Raw genomic sequence first — 20,559 nt, 5'->3', positions numbered from 1 at the left:
GTTGGTTTGGCTCATCAGACGCTTCCTTGAGCTGATACAACTAAATAACCTGGCAGGAAACTAACCCCAAAGAAAAACTGGCTGTGTTGTTTTTTGTGGGTGTAGTACGTTAAACCTGGGTCACAGAAGGTCTGACAAGCACCTAGATGTGAATTATTGAGAGGAATGAACTGCTGGGAGTGAAAATGAGGGAGCAGAAATACTTCCACTTTAATTGAGGCCATTAAAAGGACTTGGCACTCACAGGACACCAACCTTGGAGACAGTAAATGTGAGACAACCAGACCACCTCTGCAAAGGGTGGAAGGTTGTTTAATTCCCCTTGAAGTTGGTCCCTCATGGAGCAGGAGAGCAAAGATGTGATGTTGGTTAGAAGATCATGAAATCTTAATACTATAGTAGCACAAATCCCACAAAGTCAGCATGAGTTCTTTTGAAATTCCAGTGTTGTGTGCGTAAAAAGGCAAATTGTGCTTTGACTAACTGATTCTTCCAGCACGTGTTTTTGGTAGGGATCCTAAAGAATACTCCAGAGGGAAAACTGGATAACTTTCACATTTTGCCAGCAAGAACTGATTAGTCAAGAAGTGGGGAATGTGGATTGAGGGGGAGGAGTGAATGAGTTTGATCTGTTTAATGGTATTTAATCTAATTAGTGCAAGACTGTGTATTTATAACCTCTAAGTTAATTTTGGGACACAAATTTGTATCTAGCCTGTTCATAAGAGCAAGTGTGAAGTCAAAACAGTGTAGGCACTCCAGATCCTGGAGATCAAGTGAACCTAAACAGAGATAGTATTTCATCTAACGCACTTACTGATTCACAGAGCTAGTGAGGACAAAATCTGTGGGGTTTTTGTTTTGTTTCAAATAGAAGAAAATTTACCTTAATCTAAAGAGTCTTGCAGTTTAGTGTGTCCTAGGCTATCCCCAACCCTTGCCTTGGTTTTGCACATTGAAAACAAAATAGTTTTAAGCGTACTGGAGTTATTCAGCTCTTAACTAGGAAAATGAGCTGTATTCAGTGCCAACAGTATAAAATATATAATTTTCATATAAAAATACTTTCAAACTATGTCTCTATAGTGAAGTTGAGTACTCTGGGATTTTTATGTGGTGTCTAGAAATAGAGATGCTTTGCATGAATTAGATGCTCAGATTTCAGTGCTGTCTGCCTAAAGAATATACAGTAAAATTTTTGTTCTTGTCAAAAACTATCTGGTTTACTGCATCTGTATTGCACATCAGAGGATGGGATAGCTGTGGTATACACCCAAAGCCTGGTTTTGAAGCAACTGTAGTTCAGTAGATCCTCACAAGAGCTAAGGTTGGACAGAAAGTTCAAAAACATACAGTAGAACTTTGCCTTCCTGTTGTTGTTGATAAAAGTAGGTTTTAGGAATCCTGTTCTGAATTGCGGAAACAGTCAATAAAGAATATTTTTGTGGTCAGGCTAAAATTGAAGAATTAGCACAAAAGTGATCAGCTTCTTGAGCTATCACAAATGAGGAATATCTGATCAGTACAGCATGGTACCTGCTGACTGGTGTGGTTATAACTCTGTTCATTTTCATTTGCATGTGTAGGCATAGACATTAACCTGTTCTTGTTTTGCTTTTTAGTATTTTAATGGCCTCCAGTGGTGCAGACCAGTTTTTGTAGTCTTCCGTGAGGCAAATACAAACCATATTTTCCTTTTAAAATACATGCTTTAAATGACATCCAGTGATCTTCCTTTTGACCAGTTTGCAGCGCTCATTTTGACTCACAAAGTGGTTATTGCTTTAACATTTTTAGTAGAAATAGCCACCTTTTCCATCCTTAATAATCACTTTCCTCAGATGACTTCTTTTATTTATTTTGAAATGTGTATCCCTTATAGCTTTGAACACTTAAAACATCTGTTTATTATTTGTGCACTGCACTTTAATTTTTGTTTTCAAGATTGCATATGGAAGTCATAAGTCTTTTTGCTGTACTTTATTAACCAAGTAGAATGCAGACACTGACCATATGAAAGTAAATACAATGGTTTTTCAAGCTTAAAAAACCCTGCTGCTTCGTAACTCTAAAAAGATGGCACTCCATCCATGTGTTTTTTATCAGTTCATTTATCTTTTTTTATTAATATTTAGCAGTTCAGTATCCATCTTAAATTTTCAAAACGGAAAAGCCCTCATTGATTTTTAAACTCTTGCTGTCAATTTCATTTTGGTTAAGATGAAATATAGTTGCTTTTATCTCATGTTTTTAAAGTGTCTTTTGTATTTTTGGCAAAACATTTTCTTTGCTTAATTTTCAACAATATACAAAGCTTGGTCTTCTATGGAGAACTTTCTAATTTTGTCTTTGAGTGTATTTTCAAAAAGGAAAATGTCCCCAAAATACTCAATTTTAGATCCAGACAAATAAGGGGTATGATAGGAAATGCTGTTATGATTTGCTTCCTGTCCCCCTTCGAGTTGAAATCTGTCCTACTCACAGCAGGGAAAACTTCTTGTAAATGCTGATGAGCATCATCTTTACTATAGTACAAATGAAAAAGTAATTTCAATCACACTGAAAGTACAGCAAAGCTCTTGTCACTAGCAGAGCATACTATTGTTACCCTCTTTGAAACTATCTTACTACTCTCATCACCAAATATCTCAGCAGGAATCTTGTCACCTTATCAGTACGTGCAATTGTCAGAAAAAGTGAAAACTCCTCAGGGACAGCAATTAATTGTGGATGATAGTAAAAATGGACTCTAATAATCCAGTTTTGAACAGGCATGCAAAAGCTACAGGCTGCTGTTTCTTGTGAGAAGTCTATATCCTTAGAGTCCTGTTAGGAAAATACGTCCTTGAAAGGACCAAAATATGGTGAGAGTTCAAGATTTTTATGTGGAGTTACATGGTGTATTTCTGGAGAAGACTCTCCAAAGCAGAGACTTCGGGCATGCAAGATGGAAACACAGAGCTTGCATAAGCTTAGCTGTGTTCTCACTGTGGTGTTTGGGATATGATTTATATTCTTTTAATCTTCTCTTGAAGCATAGCAGCATTGGTTTGGGCAGAAGCAGCCTGCTAACATATAAAACAAGTAATTGATCTGGCTTTCTTCAGAAGGAATGCGTTCCATAGTTTGCCTTTTTTGGAAAGGAGTATGTGAACTTTTGTGCATACTTCCACCAGGTCATTACCAAGAACAGGGGAAACCAAATACTAGGACTCCATGACAAAAGTGTCCTCTGTCCTCTCCCATGTGAACAACTTGATTCAGATCAAATGTTCATTTTCCATCACAGTATGGAAGGATCACCAATCATTGTCCCTTAGCTTAATGCATTAAGGGACATACATACATAAGGAACATGCATACAGATCTGCTTTTAGAAATGGTACTTGCAGGTTTATCACCAGGGAATAGACAGTTAACAGAAGTAACAGTCCTGTGCCTTGCCTCATGTGGTAAAGAGATAGGCAGTTCTGAAATAAACATTCTAGGGATGTCAGCAGTGCCAAAGACTTTTCTAAACTTAGTCTTTAAAGAGGCAGGAATAATTTCGTCAGCTGTGTTTAAACTGGGTGTTTGAGATCAATACACACTGTTCGGAGCTGCTGCTGACTGGATGGGAGAAGTCTCTTCTCATGAGAAGATGGCAAGACAGAACAAATAAAACAGGAAAGAATTCCTGCCTCACCTCTTTCTTTTCTATCAATCAAGTAAAATTCAGTTGTGCTTAACATTGTGTGGAGAACATTTATGGGTATCTTACAGCTTCTATGTGGACTGAGAACCATAGAATGGTTTGGGTTGAAGAGATCTTACAGATGATCTAGCAACACACCAAGTCTCTCAGAGCTCTACCCAACCTGGCCTTGAACACTTCCAGGGGTGAGACATCCATAACTTCTCTGGACAACCTGTTTCAGTGCCTCATCACCCTCACAGGGAAGAATTTCTTCCTAATACCTAATATAAATCTACTCTCTTTCAGAAGGACATATATTTTTTCTAACAATAAGTTTGTTAACTCATGGTCTGATATCTTGGAGCTGCCTGAAGATAATTCATTTCCTCTATTGTAGTTGCTCAATGTGTCTCTAAAAATGGAACTAAGATTTTTTTTCCTAATGTTTCTGTCTACATCTGTAATTCACCAATATTTAGTCTGGGATAATTGACTCTGCAGACTATCGAGTTAGATGAACTTAAACAATTGCAATCGCTATTTAGACTTTTATTTCATTTAACCTAAATTGGTTGAGCATTAAGTGAAATCAGATTAAACTTTATACATTTGTGCAATTTTTTTTTACATACTTAATGTCTAAAGACCTAAGTTAGTCTCACTGTCTGAAAGTTTTTCACACTGCTAAAGGAGAGAAGATAATTCTCAAATAAAATGTAGATGGGAAGCTCTAACAAAGTTAACTTGCGTGTATAAACTCTTTCACTGCAATTATCACACTGGGTAGGTCTTGGTCATGTCCTACTTTAAAGATATTCGGTATTCATAATTTTACATACTTCTTACTTTTCCTAGCGATGTAGTTTATTCTGTTACTTCATAATCTCTATTCTTTGAATACTGTTGTGTTTGGCAAAAAGAAGGAAAAAATGCAAATGCTCTCCCCCACCACCTCTCAGCCCCAATTCTAGAAAGTCCATACTGATGCATATAGATTTTCTCAGCTATATATCACTAAGTTGCTCTTCCTTGATAGTGACATAGTATTTTCAGGCAGAAAGAAGGCAGCCTTACAGGACTGTTTTGTCTGTGTCTTCTGGAAAGCTGTTCCATTTATGGTATGTGATTACATTTTTTACTAATTGAATGGAATAAATATTTATTGCTGCAATGAAAGTTTTACATACGTGCCTTAGGGATACACTAAATAATACACTTTGAGTCATCATCATCATCATCATGGCTGGGCTTCGCAAACGAAGATTTGGGAAAGGCTCGATCCACATTTGTTACAAGCACGCTGGTGGCTAATAAGGCCAATGCGAGATAGACATGTCCGATTGCAAAAGGCACAACAGAAAGACTCCTCAGGTGGTATATTCTGCAAGACACGATTCTTTCTGCGTTGTCTTTTCTCCTCAAGAGTGATCCTGCGGGCGTTCTCAAAGGCATCAGCAGCGTTATAGATGGCGTGTCTCCAGGCCTCCCGATTGGAGGCCAGAGTAGACCAGTTATGGTTATCAATATGGCCAAGGCTGAGATGTTGTTTCAGGGAGTCTTTGTATCATTTCTTCGGGGCTCCTCTCTTGCGGCAGCCAGTGGCAAGACACTTTGAGTATGTAACATGTAAATAGTGATGGCTCTTCTTTCAAAAGTGCTAAGGTGCATATGGCTTCACAAAGTGTGTGCAGCTCCTTTGAATGGCTTTGTGAATCAGATGACTGTTCTCTTTACAACAGAATTCCTAAGGTCTCTAGAAATTACTAAACAAACAGAACACAAAAGAACTTTTGTTTAAACAGTGCTTCAGTTAAGTAGAAGAGCAGTTTATGCTTTCTTTTGTAGTTGTGAGTGATGATATTTAATATAATGTTCTTAATAAAGAACATAATAATTCTGTTTATAATTCTTGTTATATTAGAGTAGCCTGAATGTTCTGCCTTTCATTACTAATTTTCAAGTCTCTGACCTCTGGCATGGACTTAGTGAATTGCTTTTAAATGCTTTTTAAGTCTCAACTTCTCTATCTTCGAATTACTGTTGTGTTGAAGATTCGATAGGCTAGAACTTCACTGTACTGTGCATCAAGAAACACATAGGTTAGTGAGAGAGCTACTATTACTGAAAGAGAAAAACCAATTTAACTTATTCTAAGGGGAGATAACTTATTTATGTATATAATACAACTTAACCTTTTCTTGGTTTTGCTGTCAGAAAGAGTAGGAATGAATTTTTCTTTAATGTAAATAAGAGTGAGTGGTTGGTTGTTGTCTGGTGTATTAAAGAGGAATATTGCTTGCATTTTTGGGGAATTCAGTATTTCTTTAGTGCTGGTTAGTTAAGAAGAATGTTCTTTCATTAACTGTGTGTTGCACTGATTTGGAGCAATCAACCTTGTACTTGGGAAGAATTCCCGTTGCATTTGATGGTACTTAACAAGTAAGTAGAACATAGAAATAATGATAAAGTGTCAGTATTCTTCTAAACTTTCACATTCTGTGGCCTTTAGCAGATTCTCAGGAAATGGAGAGACCTTAGAGCCACAGGTTGTGCTTTTCCTTAGTATGCATGTCGTTATCATCACTGTGTCAGTTTGAGCTGAGCAAGTCTTCTCCCTTGAAAATTGAAAAACATACTGAACCTTACTGTGGTTCAGTACTTTTATTTCTGCAGTTACTCACATTTTCGTTGCCAAGTGAAGGCTTAAAATATAATTATACTAACATGCACATTTGCTACAAATCCATATCCTTTTTCTAATGTCTTTACACTGCCTGAGTGATGAACACTATATTAATAATCTTGGAAAGGATGTGGAGGTAGTTTAAGGGAGTCTTTGTGCAGCTGAAGCAAAATGAGGCTTGATTTTCAATTTGCTCTTCCAGAGGAGCTCTTGGTATTTTTAGTTCACACATAAGAATGACCTTAAAATCAAGTGACTTTCAGTGTTAAGAAGCTAATTTCTTTATTTCCCTTTCTACAGACAGAAGGTACCACCTAAAAACTAAGCAGGTTTTTCACCCAATAGGAGAGAAAGCAGAGACAACTGAAAGTGACACCAAAGAAAATCAAGTAGAAAATAAAGGCCTATTTTGTTACTCTGAAGTTGAATATTGGGCTCAGGAAAGGACCTAATGAAGCATCAAATCCTATATCCTAGTGCCACTGGCAGTCACCTCATATAATTCTTGTCATGAATTTATGCTGCCTCATCTAATCACGACAGATTGTAAGGAGGACTCTATGGGATCACTTACCTACCTCCTAAGGAAAGGCCTTTTCTGATGCATCCAAGTATTACGTTTGTCTTTTTTGTGTTTTATGTTACTTGGCTACCTTCCTGAGAATGAATATCCTATTTAATTCCATTATATTTCTGTTACTCCAGTAATATTTGTTGGTTTCTTCCTCTGTGATATAGTCTGTCTTTTATACTGAACAGTGCTTCCAGCTTCAGATGGAGAAACCATGAAGGACTGTCCTTTTAGTGAGAGTTTTTCTGACTTAGGTTCAACCAAAAATCTCACCTTAAGCACTGGACTGATGTTCTAAATTGCCAGCTTAAGTAATCAAATTCTTTGGGTTTAGTCTACCGCTACCACAGCTAAAATATCTTTAATATGTATCCTTTTTTAATGCTGCTTCCTTTTTTTATTTTCTTAATGAAAGTAGATGAATGGTAAAAAACCTTCTATTTTGACTTTGCAATTTCTATTTCTTTTGACAGGTCTATATAGTTTTATCTTTTGATGTTATTTTACTTTTATGTTTTCTAACTTCACAGGTTGGTTTCCTTTTCCACTGGTCTCATATTTTTCTTGCACACTGTGCTTAAATATGCATCTTTCTGAGGGGGATGAGGCAGAGGTTATCAACTAATTATCACTGGGTTACTTCTTGAGAATATTTTCCTTCAGAGAGAAATCCCAGTTTGGTGTTTGTACTTTAAACTTGAATGTTGATTTTAAGTCTGTAAGCTCTAATTTGGTTCTGTTTGTTTTTGTGATTGGTGCCCTTAATTTTTCAAAGCTTTTCCATTTGCAGTTAATGACTTTTTCTTTGGGATCCTGAGTTTTTTCCCATTCCCAGTGACGGTAAGAGTGTCAGATGTAGAAAACGCAAGATGCCGTTAGGCAGGAAGAATGGGCAGATAAAAGTATGGAGAGAGCAGAATAAGAAACCACAGCAGTGGACAAGGAATGGAAAAGAAGGGAAAGGACTAAATTGTGGTGTGGCTTGAGAGACGAAGGAGAAATGAGGAAGAATGAATGGTTTTCTGCCAGTTCAGTGAACTAAGCTAAGAGTTACTAATGTGCACAATAACTGCCAGGACTTCTTCAAAGAGGGGAGCTCAGGGTGGTGAGATTCTTCCAGAGTTAGGCTCAACCAACACTTGAAATCTTTGGTGTAAGTGATGGCCTAGAACTTGTAAATTGCTACAGGAAGAGTGAGTTTTGGAGTGCTTCTGGAAACAGTGTTTTTATCAGTGGCAGTAGCACTGGAGAAGGCTTGGCAAGTGAATAGAGGTGGTTTCAGAGCAGGGCAAGGGAAATAACCTGATTGATGAAATTGTTGTGTTTTCTGGTAAAGGAACAGGAGTGTAATATAAGCCTGGGTGGAAGGAAGAAACTTGGACAGTTGCTATATAGGGGGACCACCAAGATGATCAGGGGGATGGAGCACCTCTCCTATGAGGAAAGGCTGAGAGAATTGAGTTTGTTCAGCCTGGAAAAGAGAAGGCCTTGGAGTGACCTAATTGTGACCTTCCAGTCACAGAAGGGAGCCTACAAGAAAGATGGAAAGAGAGTATTTACAAGGACTTGTAGTGAAGGCACAAGGGGAAATGGATTCAAACTGAAAGAGGGTGGATTTAGATTAGGTATTAGAAAGAAATTCTTCATTATGAGGGTGGTGACGCACTGGAACAGGTTGCCCAGAGAAGCTGTGGTTGCCCCATCCCTGAAAGTGTTCAACGACAGCTTGGACAGACTTTGAGCAACCTGGTCTAGTGGAATGTGTCTCTGCCCATGGCAGGCAGGGTTGGAACTGGATGGTCTTTAAGGTCCCTTCCAGCCCAAACCATTCCGTGCTTCAGTGATTTTTGTAAAATGATACAAGCATGGCAGTAAGGCCTTAAGAGCATTGAGGTGCAAGACTAATATTTCTAAACACAGTAAATGTTGCATGTAGAAATCATCTTCTTAAATGTAACAAATATACATTTATGACTGTTTGAATGTCATACTAATTTTTAAAACAAGACGCTTTGGCTGTGTATTGTGGTGTGATACCAACTAACTTCCTCATGTTTTGTCTGTTTCACCTCCAGGAGATGCTTTAATTGCTGTCAATGATGTCGATGTGAATTCTGAAAATATAGAAAGGGTTTTGTCTTGCATTCCAGGTCCTATGCAGGTATAGTAGTTGAACGTTTATTCCGAATGTCCTCTGTAAATGTTAATATTGTTTCTAGCCTTTTTTTCCTGAGGAAACAGAACTTAGGGCTGGAGATGTGCAGCACTAGCATGCATGAAGCAAGATATTGATGTCTAGCTTAAATATAAATATGTCAACAAAATAGTAGTGGGTCTTTTTTGTCAATAACTGTTCTTAAAATGGTAATAATTGCTCTGGAAATACTTAACTAAAATAATTATATATTCATTAATATAAACAAGATTTACAAACCATGAGAGAATAAAAGCAAGCCTGAATTAACAAGCTAGTACCATTAAAATATTTAAGAGCACTTAAATGGAGAAATTGATACTACTTTAATATTTAAATAGAAAGAAATCTCGAGATTTTAAGAGTTTTTAGATTAAATACTTTAGGATCTTTCAAAACTTAACAGTGATGAAAATTGATAGAAGCCAGTAATAAAAGTTGATAGAAAAAAAAAAATCCAGAAACCTGACCTGATGAATAATGTTTCTTCCCTCCAAACCTGCTGCATATATCTTTTCTTCTAGCTGAATAATAATTTTGGAACTATAACGAAGAATTAAATAACTAATAAATAATTACATACCTACTTCAGAGCTAAATCAGGAGAGTTGCTACTTATACAGGATGTTAATAGCATAAAATTTAGTATTTTGCATTATTTTGTGCAAATCCACTTCCTGGTGGACAGGAAGACAAAATAAAAGTTGCAACTTACAGATATGAGAAGGAGCAGTTTAAAAATTGTAGTGTCTCTTGGTAGTTTTTCTTGAGGTAGAATAGACGAGGTGATGATGATAGTAGAAATGTTTTACAGTCCAGAGATAAAAAGTGGAAATTTTAGATTTTCTTAAACATGCCTCTGTTTGCAACTTATGTAGTGCAAGTGCCTGTGGAACTATATGTGTAACTGCAGTGAGATTGAGTACTGGGTTGTCAGTTCAGGAAGCTTTCCAAGATATTTGACAGTATGAAGCTACCAGAGTTGTGGTCAGGTATTGGCAGAGCTCCATGCGAGAAAAACCTTGTCTTGTCTGTCTTTGACCAAATATGGAGTTACTGTAACTGCTATTAAATACAGAATGATTAAAAAAGCAGAGATTATATAGTTTATGTAATAGTATCCTTACTAGATTAGAGTATATGTATTACTTATTGGTAAAATACAGTGCAGCCCTTTATAGAGTAGTTACTTTTAATGCAATGTTAATGTTTAAATTGTCAGTAAATCTGTCAAGTAGACAGCAATTATTTGAAATGTGTAACAGTTTGGCATGTTGGCTTTCCAAACCCTTTTATTAAAGTGCAATTATTCCTTTTTTGCTGTGCAGTTTGAGTCAAGCCAGTAGAATGACTGCTGGAATAGACCAGAGGAGATTTAAATACAGGAGTTTTTTTGCAGAGTAGAACACTGTGTTCATGCTGCTAAAGAAACAGAGGGTTGTTGTATCTGAGATTTTGTAATACATGCAGAATTGTTAATGTATTCTCATTCATCTTGCATTGCAAAATATCAAATAAGAAGCAGTTTCAAGACTTGTTACTTAAATACAAGTTATTTCCATAAGAGAAGTCCCTGCTCTTCTGAATTCAATGTTAAAAATCGCTGGAATTAATTTAAAACCTTAACTCCCTATATTCTCAGTTTCAGCATGTGACATAACATAATTCATTATTATATTTCCAGAATTTTGTTTTCTTTGCCTCAGTTTAGGCAACTAGATCTAGGCACGTAAGGGCTAGTTTAGTAAATTTATTGAGCAATAGAAGTCCAAATGCTACATCAGTCCTTCTTTTTCTCCCTTTCTGTAATCAAAATAGCTGCTGCTTCCTTGCACCAGAAGACAGAATAGGAAGGGCAAGATATGCTAAAAGAATATACTCTTCCTTACTGTGATAATCAGAAGTTGCAGAACCATTTTACCCAAAACTTTCTAAAAATATTCAGCCTGAGGCAGACAGTCAGAATCAAAAATTCCAGCCTGAAATTTTGAGTTACAGTTGTGCAAATGGTAAGCACATGGAAAATAGAGCCTTAAAACAGGAAATGGCAGGCAGTTTTTAAAATGCAGACCATGCCACCAGCTCTGTCTGTAATAAAATCCATATTCTCAGCCATACGCTTTCCTGCAGATGAACACAAATCATGCCTTTCTGCGGCAGACGAATGGTATAACAGCTACATTTTCTCTTTCTATACTGACAAATGTATAAGAATATTAAGAAACAAATAACAGAGTGACCTTCCAATCATTATTTTCCAGCTTCCAGCAGTTAATAGTTAGGGTCACTTACAGGTTTGCACATTCTTTTTTGTTAGTCTAGTTCTTAAAATTCCTTTGACCTCCACAGCATCCTGTAGCAGTGATTTTATGTACCTGATTTATGTTATGTTCTTCAAATTGCCATCTAATTAAGTGCATTTTATACCCCAATGTTTCTGTGTTATTAGAAAAAGTTAACTGTTCACGTCTTACTCTTCATATCATTGCGTGGCTTAGGAGAACTCTGTCACGTTCCACTTTGGTCACATATTTTCTAAGCAGAAAATTCCCATCCATGTCCCTCACAGTTTTCTGTTCCTGCCACCTTCATCAGTTCCTTTTTGCCATTTGATTAAATTCTTTTTGAGAACTGTTCTAAGCATTGAGAATGTGGGCATGACATATAGAGTAGAATACTAATGTTTTCTGTGCTTTTCCCATTCTTTCTGTCATTTCCTTTTCTGTTTTTCTGCTGTGCATTGATCTGATTGTCTTTAGGAGAAATGGAATCAAAGCTGTGGAAGGTTTCATAGTCAGTACTTATAAAAGGGAACTTCAGTAGTCATACTTAATCAGGTCCGGTGCACTGCTCAAAATGAAGATTCATTTCTCCTCCACAAAAAAAAAAATAGGTTTTAGGGTACGTAGAAATACAGTCTCTTGTTCCTTTTCTATTACAGTGATGTGGGAGGCAGCATGGATGCCTCCAGGAGGAGGGACAGTTAAAGTTCTGTTTGGCCCAGTTTGTTTTGAGCTCTTCCCTGGAGGACCATACGGTGATGCCTTTACAAGACAGACTGAGTTTATTTTTTTAAAAAACTGAGAGACTAAAAGATTGCAGCAAGAATTACATCTGTGCATCATTAATGTAGAGACTGTAGCCTAAGTGTCATGTATAAGTGTCCACAGACAAGATGTAATAGAAGTTAAGAGAAATAACTATTGAGCCTTAAGGAAATCTGCAAAAAGTTAAACGGGATATGAGGAAAATGCTCTGAAATATATGCAGATGGCATGAGAAAGAAAGAACTGAATCACAAAATGCTGGAGAAGAAAACATACACCTCTGCAACTGTGAACTATCAAGTTACTGGGTCTTAAAAAGCAGCTGCTTCTTAGTTGAATATTTCTGCTCCTCAAGCCCTGTTATGTGCAGTGTAAGGAATCAAAACTGATGATGAGAGGGTGAGGGATGAGTGACTGTAAGAAAAGACAGGGGTAGCACAGGGCAGGAGAGCAGGATGGAGGGCAGTGCTGTTCCAGGGAACAGGAAGAGAAAAGAGAAAAAAGCTGATAGCAGCCAAAATAGGAGAGAAGTGGAGTGGAATGGGAAGGTGGCAGCCAATGACATAAATGTTGTAGCTGTAAGAGTTGATGATAGCACTTCTCTCCAAGCCAGTTTGATGGGCCCTGGGTGTTTTAAAGCAGCCTTATTTCTTGCTGGCACTCCTCTCTTGAAATATGTGCATACACATACAAAATTATGAAAATGAGAATGATCTCCATTTAAATGTATAAATTACCTCTGCCTGGGCTTCTCAGTTTTATTGCAACTGGGACAATATAAACTTTTTTGTTGCATCAATCCTTAGGCTAAGCTGTCACGGACTTAACAGAGAAGCAGGATTTGGTGTGATGCGTTATGTTCAGAAATTCCCAGTCAATAGGCATGTTACGGTTATTTTAAGGTAGACAAACCATCTTGAGTAAAACATATGAAAGGGGAACTGAGAGCATGCCTGCTTAGTCCAAATATGTCTTCAGTCACTTTAAACGCTGATAAAAACTTGAGGTATCATCCGAGAAAATAAATCAAGTTTTTCTCCTTGGAAATGACAATTTCATGCTCAGTCAAGAGCTAAATGTTTCTCACATCTCCTTCTTTCATACTTAGGATATCAGCATTCATTCACAAAAAAATTTAAAAATTGCTCTTTCATCACTGCCGGAACAACTAGCAAACATAATTTTTGTAAGGCAGTGATAATAAAAGGTATGAAAAATATAAAGCAAATTCTGAAACATATTTCAACATAGTTTGGATTATGTGTTGCTTGTTAGTCAGGAAATATGTGTTTCTTCTTCCTGGTTTTTACTTTATTTTGAAAATAAAGACAGAAAACATAATTCTTTGGCAAAGTAAGCTTGATCATTTAAACTTTTGTTATTTAAGAGAGGATACTCTGTGCTTTGATCTTTTTTTTTCTTCTAAAGACAGCACAGCAAAGTGTGTAAACAATTTTTATGCTTGGTAGTTGTGTGAATTGTTAAATACAGCAACAGAACTCTTATATGCTGATTTTACAGTTAAAAAAATTAACATGGTGAAAATGAAAGATTGAAAGAATTGCTACTGTTACAATTTAACAGACTTTTTCAGTCTAATGTAAATTTAAACCAATTTTCCTGTGCACTCAAAATGGCAAAGAAGTGGTCCAGAAAGAACCTTGAGGATATATACTTAGGAAAGTGCTGACGTTTCGAAAGAAGTCAAATATTATGTGTTTTTCAAAGTCAGGGTAGTATAGGTTTTGCGTTCAAAGTAAGTATATTTTTCCGTTCTCAAGACCATAAGAATTAAGCATGAAAACACAGCAAACCACATGCTTACTCACATGGTTCATAGAGCATGTAATAGCTAGCTTTGTCCTTTGTAATAGATGGTTATATGATGCTAAATGTACAGTTGGTTTTCTTGAAACAGGAGGAACTTTTGTGTGCTTACATGTCAGTAAGCTGAGAAAACTTAATCTCTTAAAGGGCTCAAACTGCATCTCTTTCATTTGATGTTGGGACATAATTGTAAGTACAGCCTGGTTTTCACAATAATTAATTATCTTAATAGGTTAAACTTACATTTGAAACCTCAGTATTTGAGCCTGAAGTAACTTCTCAGCAAATGAACAAACAGGCACAGTCAAGTATGAACAATCTGGTTCGGCTCCTGTGGGGAGAAGACAGTACGGACCTTCAGCAGGCTGTTCAGGACGTGCCTCATATTGTCATGTTCCTCACACTGAAACTGGACTCTGAAACATCCAAGGATGAGGTATGTGGCTGACTGAATAAATCTGAAGTGAAATGACAACTGACAACAGCAACTGCTGTGACATTTGATGATAAATAAATAAATGAATAAATAAATAATCTTGCTAAATGTTTTGAGTAGTGAGTCATCTGCAAAATGTCCCTTTTGGCAGAAATAAGGCCTGAAATTCCAGAGGGATAAAAAATAGCATCAGTGCTGACAAAGTCTAATTGGACCTAAACTCAGTTCAGGTCAGCACATGAGGAGAGGCCAGAGGTGTAACTGCACAGCCGAGGTATGTTCACCAGTGCAGTGTTGTGTCTCGTGTCCTCTCTCACATGCTGGACGGGGTGTTTTCAACGCCTCTCCAACTTGGAACTGTGGAATCTGCCGAGCCAAAAGAATTTCTCCCAGCAGGAGATGTTGGCAGTCCACATTCATAATCTGTCTGGCTCCTGTTTTGAAATGCTAATGTGCCTTTTCTTAGAGGACTCTGGCCCGCCTGCTGTTTGCAATCAGCGCTGATTCTTGCTTGGGGCAGCGGTTTAGAGCTACTGAAGTACTTTCCCTTTGTCCTGTAAAGCTTCCTTTCACATCTCTTTCCTTTCTGTGTTCAGAAAAATTTTGCCAGTGTAGATGTAAGCCATTGTAAGTTTGTGTAGATGTTGTCCATGATGTAGCCCTAGCTACAGATACTCCTCTTAATGCCGGGACACAGAGCAGTGCGAGGGCGGTGGGGGGCGGGAGGGGAGGGTTGGTGCTGAGTTTGGCCTCTTGCCTAATCTAAAAATGACAAATGGACAAAGTAGACTTTTAGGGACAAACTTTTGGAAAAAGACTCTTCTCCCCTTGTGTGAATTCTCAAATTTAGCATTGTGCCCCAGTGATCTTATATTATCTGTGATGAGGAGATATCAAACAAAGTACAAGTTTTGCCAGTCCTCAGGGACTGGGATGGCAGGACAGTGATGGAGTGGGGAGCAGAAAAAAGACATTTTGATTTCTTTCCCCTGGAATTTATCCTTAGATTCACTCAGTGCTCCATCCCTTCTCTGAAATATCTTTACTTCCTTTATACTATTTTTCAACTGGTACAAGTCTGTGTTGTTCTGTTAGTGATGTGTGATAGAGAAGAAGTGTTACAGCTGCACATAATGGAGTTTAATTTTACTTTCTAGAGACAGGGCTCGGAAGAGAACCCTAAAAAATTACATGATATCATAATACATACAACATCACAGTGTTTTTCTTCTTTAGTATTTTCTTACAATAAAAATTAAAAGAGCTCATTTAACTGTAAATTAAATAAACTTAAGATTCTTTATCAAAGTTCACTTGCATATTTCAAATATTTCTCTTTTTCTTCAGTTCTGAGTTTTCAGTAGTCCAAGATTGCTATGTTATGTGGATAGAACACTTGTGGATGGTTGTTGTAGACTTAAAGACTAGTATTTTCTTGATCCCATAAACTTTATGAAATATTAAAAAAATAATTTCAGGATCGCTGGCTCCTCTGTTGGTAGGGAAATAGACATGCAAATGCCTAATTGCAATTCCTACACTGCAGTGTAGATCCAGTACTGCTTTCTTGTCCCATTATTTCTTTAAGCTCTCCCAAGAAGCGGGATTAATCCTGAACATTGAGCAGAGGTAAAAGAGGAATTGTAATGCACATGTCCCTTCACACCGTGAAATAATTGTTTCCCTGAGAAGTCTTGGCAGTTACGCAGCCCCAAATAGTCTAATGTTGAGGGATGCTTTGCTGCTGTAATCAAGCTCTTTATAACATTTCATTACAAAAAAAAATGCTGCCTTCTTCAAGGCATTTGTCTTTTTACTGAACATTAAGCAACTTATAGCCTGTAGATGTACTGTCCCAAATTTAGTTTATATAATACTTTAAATTAACACTGAAGTTATGATACACCCATGCCATATTGCACAACAAAAATATAATGATCCTTTACTAAACTGCTTTACCTATATCCAAAGGAGGCACGGTATGCAGATCACATCCATGTAAACTATGGCAACTGGAACTAGTAGCTAATTCTTCCACTTGTGAGCTTTTGGCACCTAAAAATAGAATTAATGAGCTTTAAGACTTGTAAGCTCTGTCTATTCAGCTTTAAAAGAAAGTAGTGTTGGAAATCATTTGGGATGTGTGTACGCCTGTGGGGGGTGTCACAGATGGCAACAGTTTCAGTAAGATTGATCCCGTCTTTTTTAGATTTTAGTTTAAGGTAAGTATTACAGTTATACATTATTCGTACTAGTGTGCAACTATAACATCTTTGCATTTGACCTGATTTTTGGTGATACCAGGTCTAAAAAGGAATAATGTTCATATTCCTCCTACACGATAGTGTTACTAGAAGCCATTAGTTCGGAGTCTGTCCAGGTCTGGATTTTTGGGTTAAGGAAAGGTTTACACTTTTTAAGGAATGAGCTGCTTGTCGTTTATTATTAGTTCCACTATGTTGGGCCTGTGACCTTTGGGCTTGCTTTTGAGACAGCTGACCTGGTATGGTGGCATGTGCTGAACCTTGCTAAATCAGTATATACAGATGTGATACTGCTCTGCCCTTTTGTTACAGTTGGCTTTTCTTTCCCTGGGAAAGTGTACAGCTAATTCACAAATTAATTCAGTGTAAAGGCCCCAGTTCATAGTGAGGGGTGGAAAAAGGCTCTTTCTAGCCCTCTGCACTGCTGTAATTGGAAAACAGTAGGGTTTCTGCAGTTGAGGGATTGATTCCAGAAAAAAAGATCCTTGTCACTAATGAGTATTTGTAAATAGAGCTAATTAAATTGGATAAGAATGAAGAGTTTCCAGGTCCTTCTGTAATGAAACTTCTTTTAGTCTTGATGAGGAAAATTTTCTAATGGCACTGGCTGAATGTGCTTAGTGACATAAATAGGGAACTTAATCATGCTTATGTTTCTGTTGTTCATGTAAAAAGATAATTTACTGTACTCTTTGCAGTGGATATGCCTAATACTACATGCATTATTTTTGGTCCATCATGATTTGGCAGAAAGCAATAAATTACGAGGAATCGTGTTTGCCTATTACTGTATTTTTACAGTTGCTGAAATAATACAAAATTTTTAAAAGTGCTTGCATAAAAAGATTATTTAAAAAAACTGGTTAGAAAAATAAAAATAATTGTCACAAATATTTATCTGAGCTTTAAGATGACTTATTTTACCGAGCGTCAAGATGACCTGTTTTAAGAATATGTTGACACAGATGGTCAGAGGTTTCATGAGAAATGTTAATGGCGTATGTTATTTGAGTATATATCTCAGTTATATTTTATGCTGTACAGGTAAAGCAGTTAGGTAGGGTTATATAGAGAGACTGGAGTTTTCATATTCTTACTGTTGTTTTTGAAGAGCTGTATGTTTGATGCTGATTTAAATCAGAATTTAAACACAGAAAGAGCCATACAAATAGTAGAATCAGAGAAGGCTAGGATGGCTTGGGTTGGAAGGGACCTTAAAGATGGTCTTGTTTCAGCTGCTTGCCATGGGCAGGGAGACATTCCACTAGACCAGGTTGCTCAAAGCCTGTCCAGCCTGTCCTTGAACACTCCTAGGGATGGGGCATCCAAGCTTCTCTGGGCAACCCGTTCCAGTGCGTCACCACCCTGGCAATAAAGAATTTCTTCCTATCTCTTGGAATCAGACTGGTAACAGTGTACTTAAAGCTTTAAAATGCAGTGGCCATACTGTTTGTCGTTTTATGCTTCTTCATGTAATAATGACTCTAAGTTAGTTGTGCTTTTCTATAAAATAGAAAATTTAAAACTGTCAGAAACATTCACGTGCATTTTAGAACTTTCCAGTATGCCCATGCAGCTCACTGCTTGTTTCACTACCAATGAAACTATATGAGAAAAGTTTTCATGTTTAAAAAAAACCCTGTTACCACAAAAAAAAATTATCTTGTTTTCTGTGGGGATTCTTTTTGGGGGGGGATTGGTTTTGCTTTGCTTAACTAACAGCTAACTTTCTTCACAGCAAGAAATTCTTTATCAGTACCCCATATCTGAAGCATCCCAAAAACTGAAAAGTGTGAGAGGAATATTTCTCACACTGTCTGACATACTGGAAAATGTTACTGGTACCGAGATTATCAGGTAAAAGTATTTGAAATGTAATGTATTGTTATTTTTATTACTTTATACATACATGTACAGCAAACATGGGTTATGTGTCAAGTTATAGACAAAACCAGAGTGACTCAACCTGTTTAGGCAGTAACGTTTTAACTAGAACAACATGCCTGAAATTGGACTGCTCAGCCTGCAGGTACATTGGTATGGGGGAATTTCCTTGTAGTGGGTAGCAGTGACTAGTAGGATTTTCACTTCAGTGAAATTGTTTTTAACTCTTTTATAACTTCATACTGTTAACAGAAGTATTTCTGGTTTAATTTTTCTAGTTCCTCCCTTTTCCTATGTGAAAAACTGGTTCAAGTTGTTTACTGGAAAGAATCTGACAAGTTGCTCATAATTGGCCTTCCTGAAGAGAAGTGAGTTTCAGAGAAAAGATTATGTTTTCCCTTAAAGTTTATTTTGTGTCCTCAAATTGTACTCTTCTAACAAAAAAGCAAGAAAGGGCTTACAATGTACTCTTCTTACTAAAACTAGTCTTTATACCTGTGATTCTTATTTTTTGATTGACTTTATTCTCATCTTTTATATATCCATTGTTGCAGTTTCTTTTTCATTTGCTCTGAAGGAATAAGATCTCAGAAATACATGTAGGTTAGAAAACAGTAGTATTTTATAGGATTTGGTAAATTCAAGTACTTCGTAGAGACTGCTGTATAACATCAGTAATATTACACACCTATGTGTTCTAGGAGGACTACTTATTCATAGTAAAACTGTACGTTTTAATTTTTTTTTTTTTTAGTGTGCCACTTTCTCAGCTGAGGAACATGATTGAAGATGTTGTCAGGACCTTGACGTTTATGTACGGTTCTTTGGACAGGTGAGTTCTTTCAAAAGTATTTTCTTTTCACTCACACATTTCTCATTGGTGCTCACTGAAAAAGACAAATAGTAGCATTAATTTTAATGTCTACATGGAATTTCTTTGCCTGTGCCTTTACACTTGCATAAAAAACAGAATTATGTTCTTCTTGCCTTTTGCTTTCAGTGTGAACACTAGTAAGACACTTTTTAAACAGTCTTTGTCAATTCAGGAAGTTTTGTCCTTGATTAGGTTAAATCATTCACATAATCTAACCTGTGGATATCAACAGCACTCTGCAAATGTTATCCTTTACGTTCAAGCACTGTCTGTAAAATATACATATGAATCAGTATTATATTTTTAATAAAGTAAACACTCTGGACTTGCAGTGACTGTCTTTCTCTGCATTTGGAAATCACCCAGAAAATTTTGAGTCTTGACCTAGATAAAATTGCCAAGATAGATTATTCATATGCTTGCATCAATTCATGCTCAACGTGTGTATGCCATAGAGAAAGAAAAAGAATAAATCTGTTTCCAGAAGGATGAGACTGATGGTTAAATCATATCAAGTTACTCTAAGACATCTACTATGATACCATACTGCTTTAGTTTGTTCTTTATTTTTAGCTACTGCCTGGATATTAGCCTAGTGGGTTGTTTCATGTTAAAAATACATCCAAATGTAGCATCATGCTGCAAAGAGACTTGTGTAGCACTGAGGGTTATATAAATAAGCTGCAAGTTTCTCAATGTTATTCTAACTTGGAGTTCATGTTTGTTCAGTGCTTTTTGCCAGGTGGAAAATGTTTCTCGCCTCGATCATTTTTTCAACCTGTTCTTCCAGCGTGCACTTCAGCCTGTGAGGCTCGAGCCGAGTGCCAGCCCCAGTGCTCAGCACTATGAGACCTGCAGTGCCTTGTTCTTGGACAATCTCCCAGGCCTGCGCTGGCTGACGCTGCCTCAGGAGATCAAGGTAATGTCCTTTTCACATCTCTTTGGAAAAATTTGTATATGAGAGACCAAAAAATCTTCTGCTGTTATTGTGTAATTTACCTTTGCTCATCCAAGACCATCCATTTTCCTACCAGATCCTTTATTCAGGTTTGGAGCTACACTGTCATTCCCACAGTGTGTTTAGTGGCTTTAGAGTTATCTAG

At 37.0% G+C, this 20,559-nt stretch overlaps 1 protein-coding gene across 1 annotated transcript in view; it reads left to right on the top strand.

Annotated features, from left to right (window-relative positions):
• INTU (inturned planar cell polarity protein) overlaps positions 1 to 20,559 on the top strand; it is a 36,626-nt gene that overhangs the window by 4,714 nt on the left and 11,353 nt on the right. The window contains exons 3-8 of the mRNA XM_051794447.1: positions 9,006 to 9,091; positions 14,231 to 14,434; positions 18,437 to 18,555; positions 18,861 to 18,950; positions 19,337 to 19,414; positions 20,186 to 20,375. Of these exons, the coding sequence (XP_051650407.1) occupies positions 9,006 to 9,091; positions 14,231 to 14,434; positions 18,437 to 18,555; positions 18,861 to 18,950; positions 19,337 to 19,414; positions 20,186 to 20,375 (767 nt within the window). The remainder of the gene's footprint in view (positions 1 to 9,005; positions 9,092 to 14,230; positions 14,435 to 18,436; positions 18,556 to 18,860; positions 18,951 to 19,336; positions 19,415 to 20,185; positions 20,376 to 20,559) is intronic.

This window comes from Manacus candei, unplaced genomic scaffold, assembly GCF_025592945.1.
Source record: "Manacus candei isolate 608988 ecotype Guabito, Panama unplaced genomic scaffold, ASM2559294v1 h1tg000039l, whole genome shotgun sequence".
NCBI lineage: Eukaryota > Metazoa > Chordata > Aves > Passeriformes > Pipridae > Manacus > Manacus candei.
The sequence above is the reverse complement of the archived record's forward strand: the minus strand, read 5'-3'. Positions and strand labels throughout refer to the sequence as shown.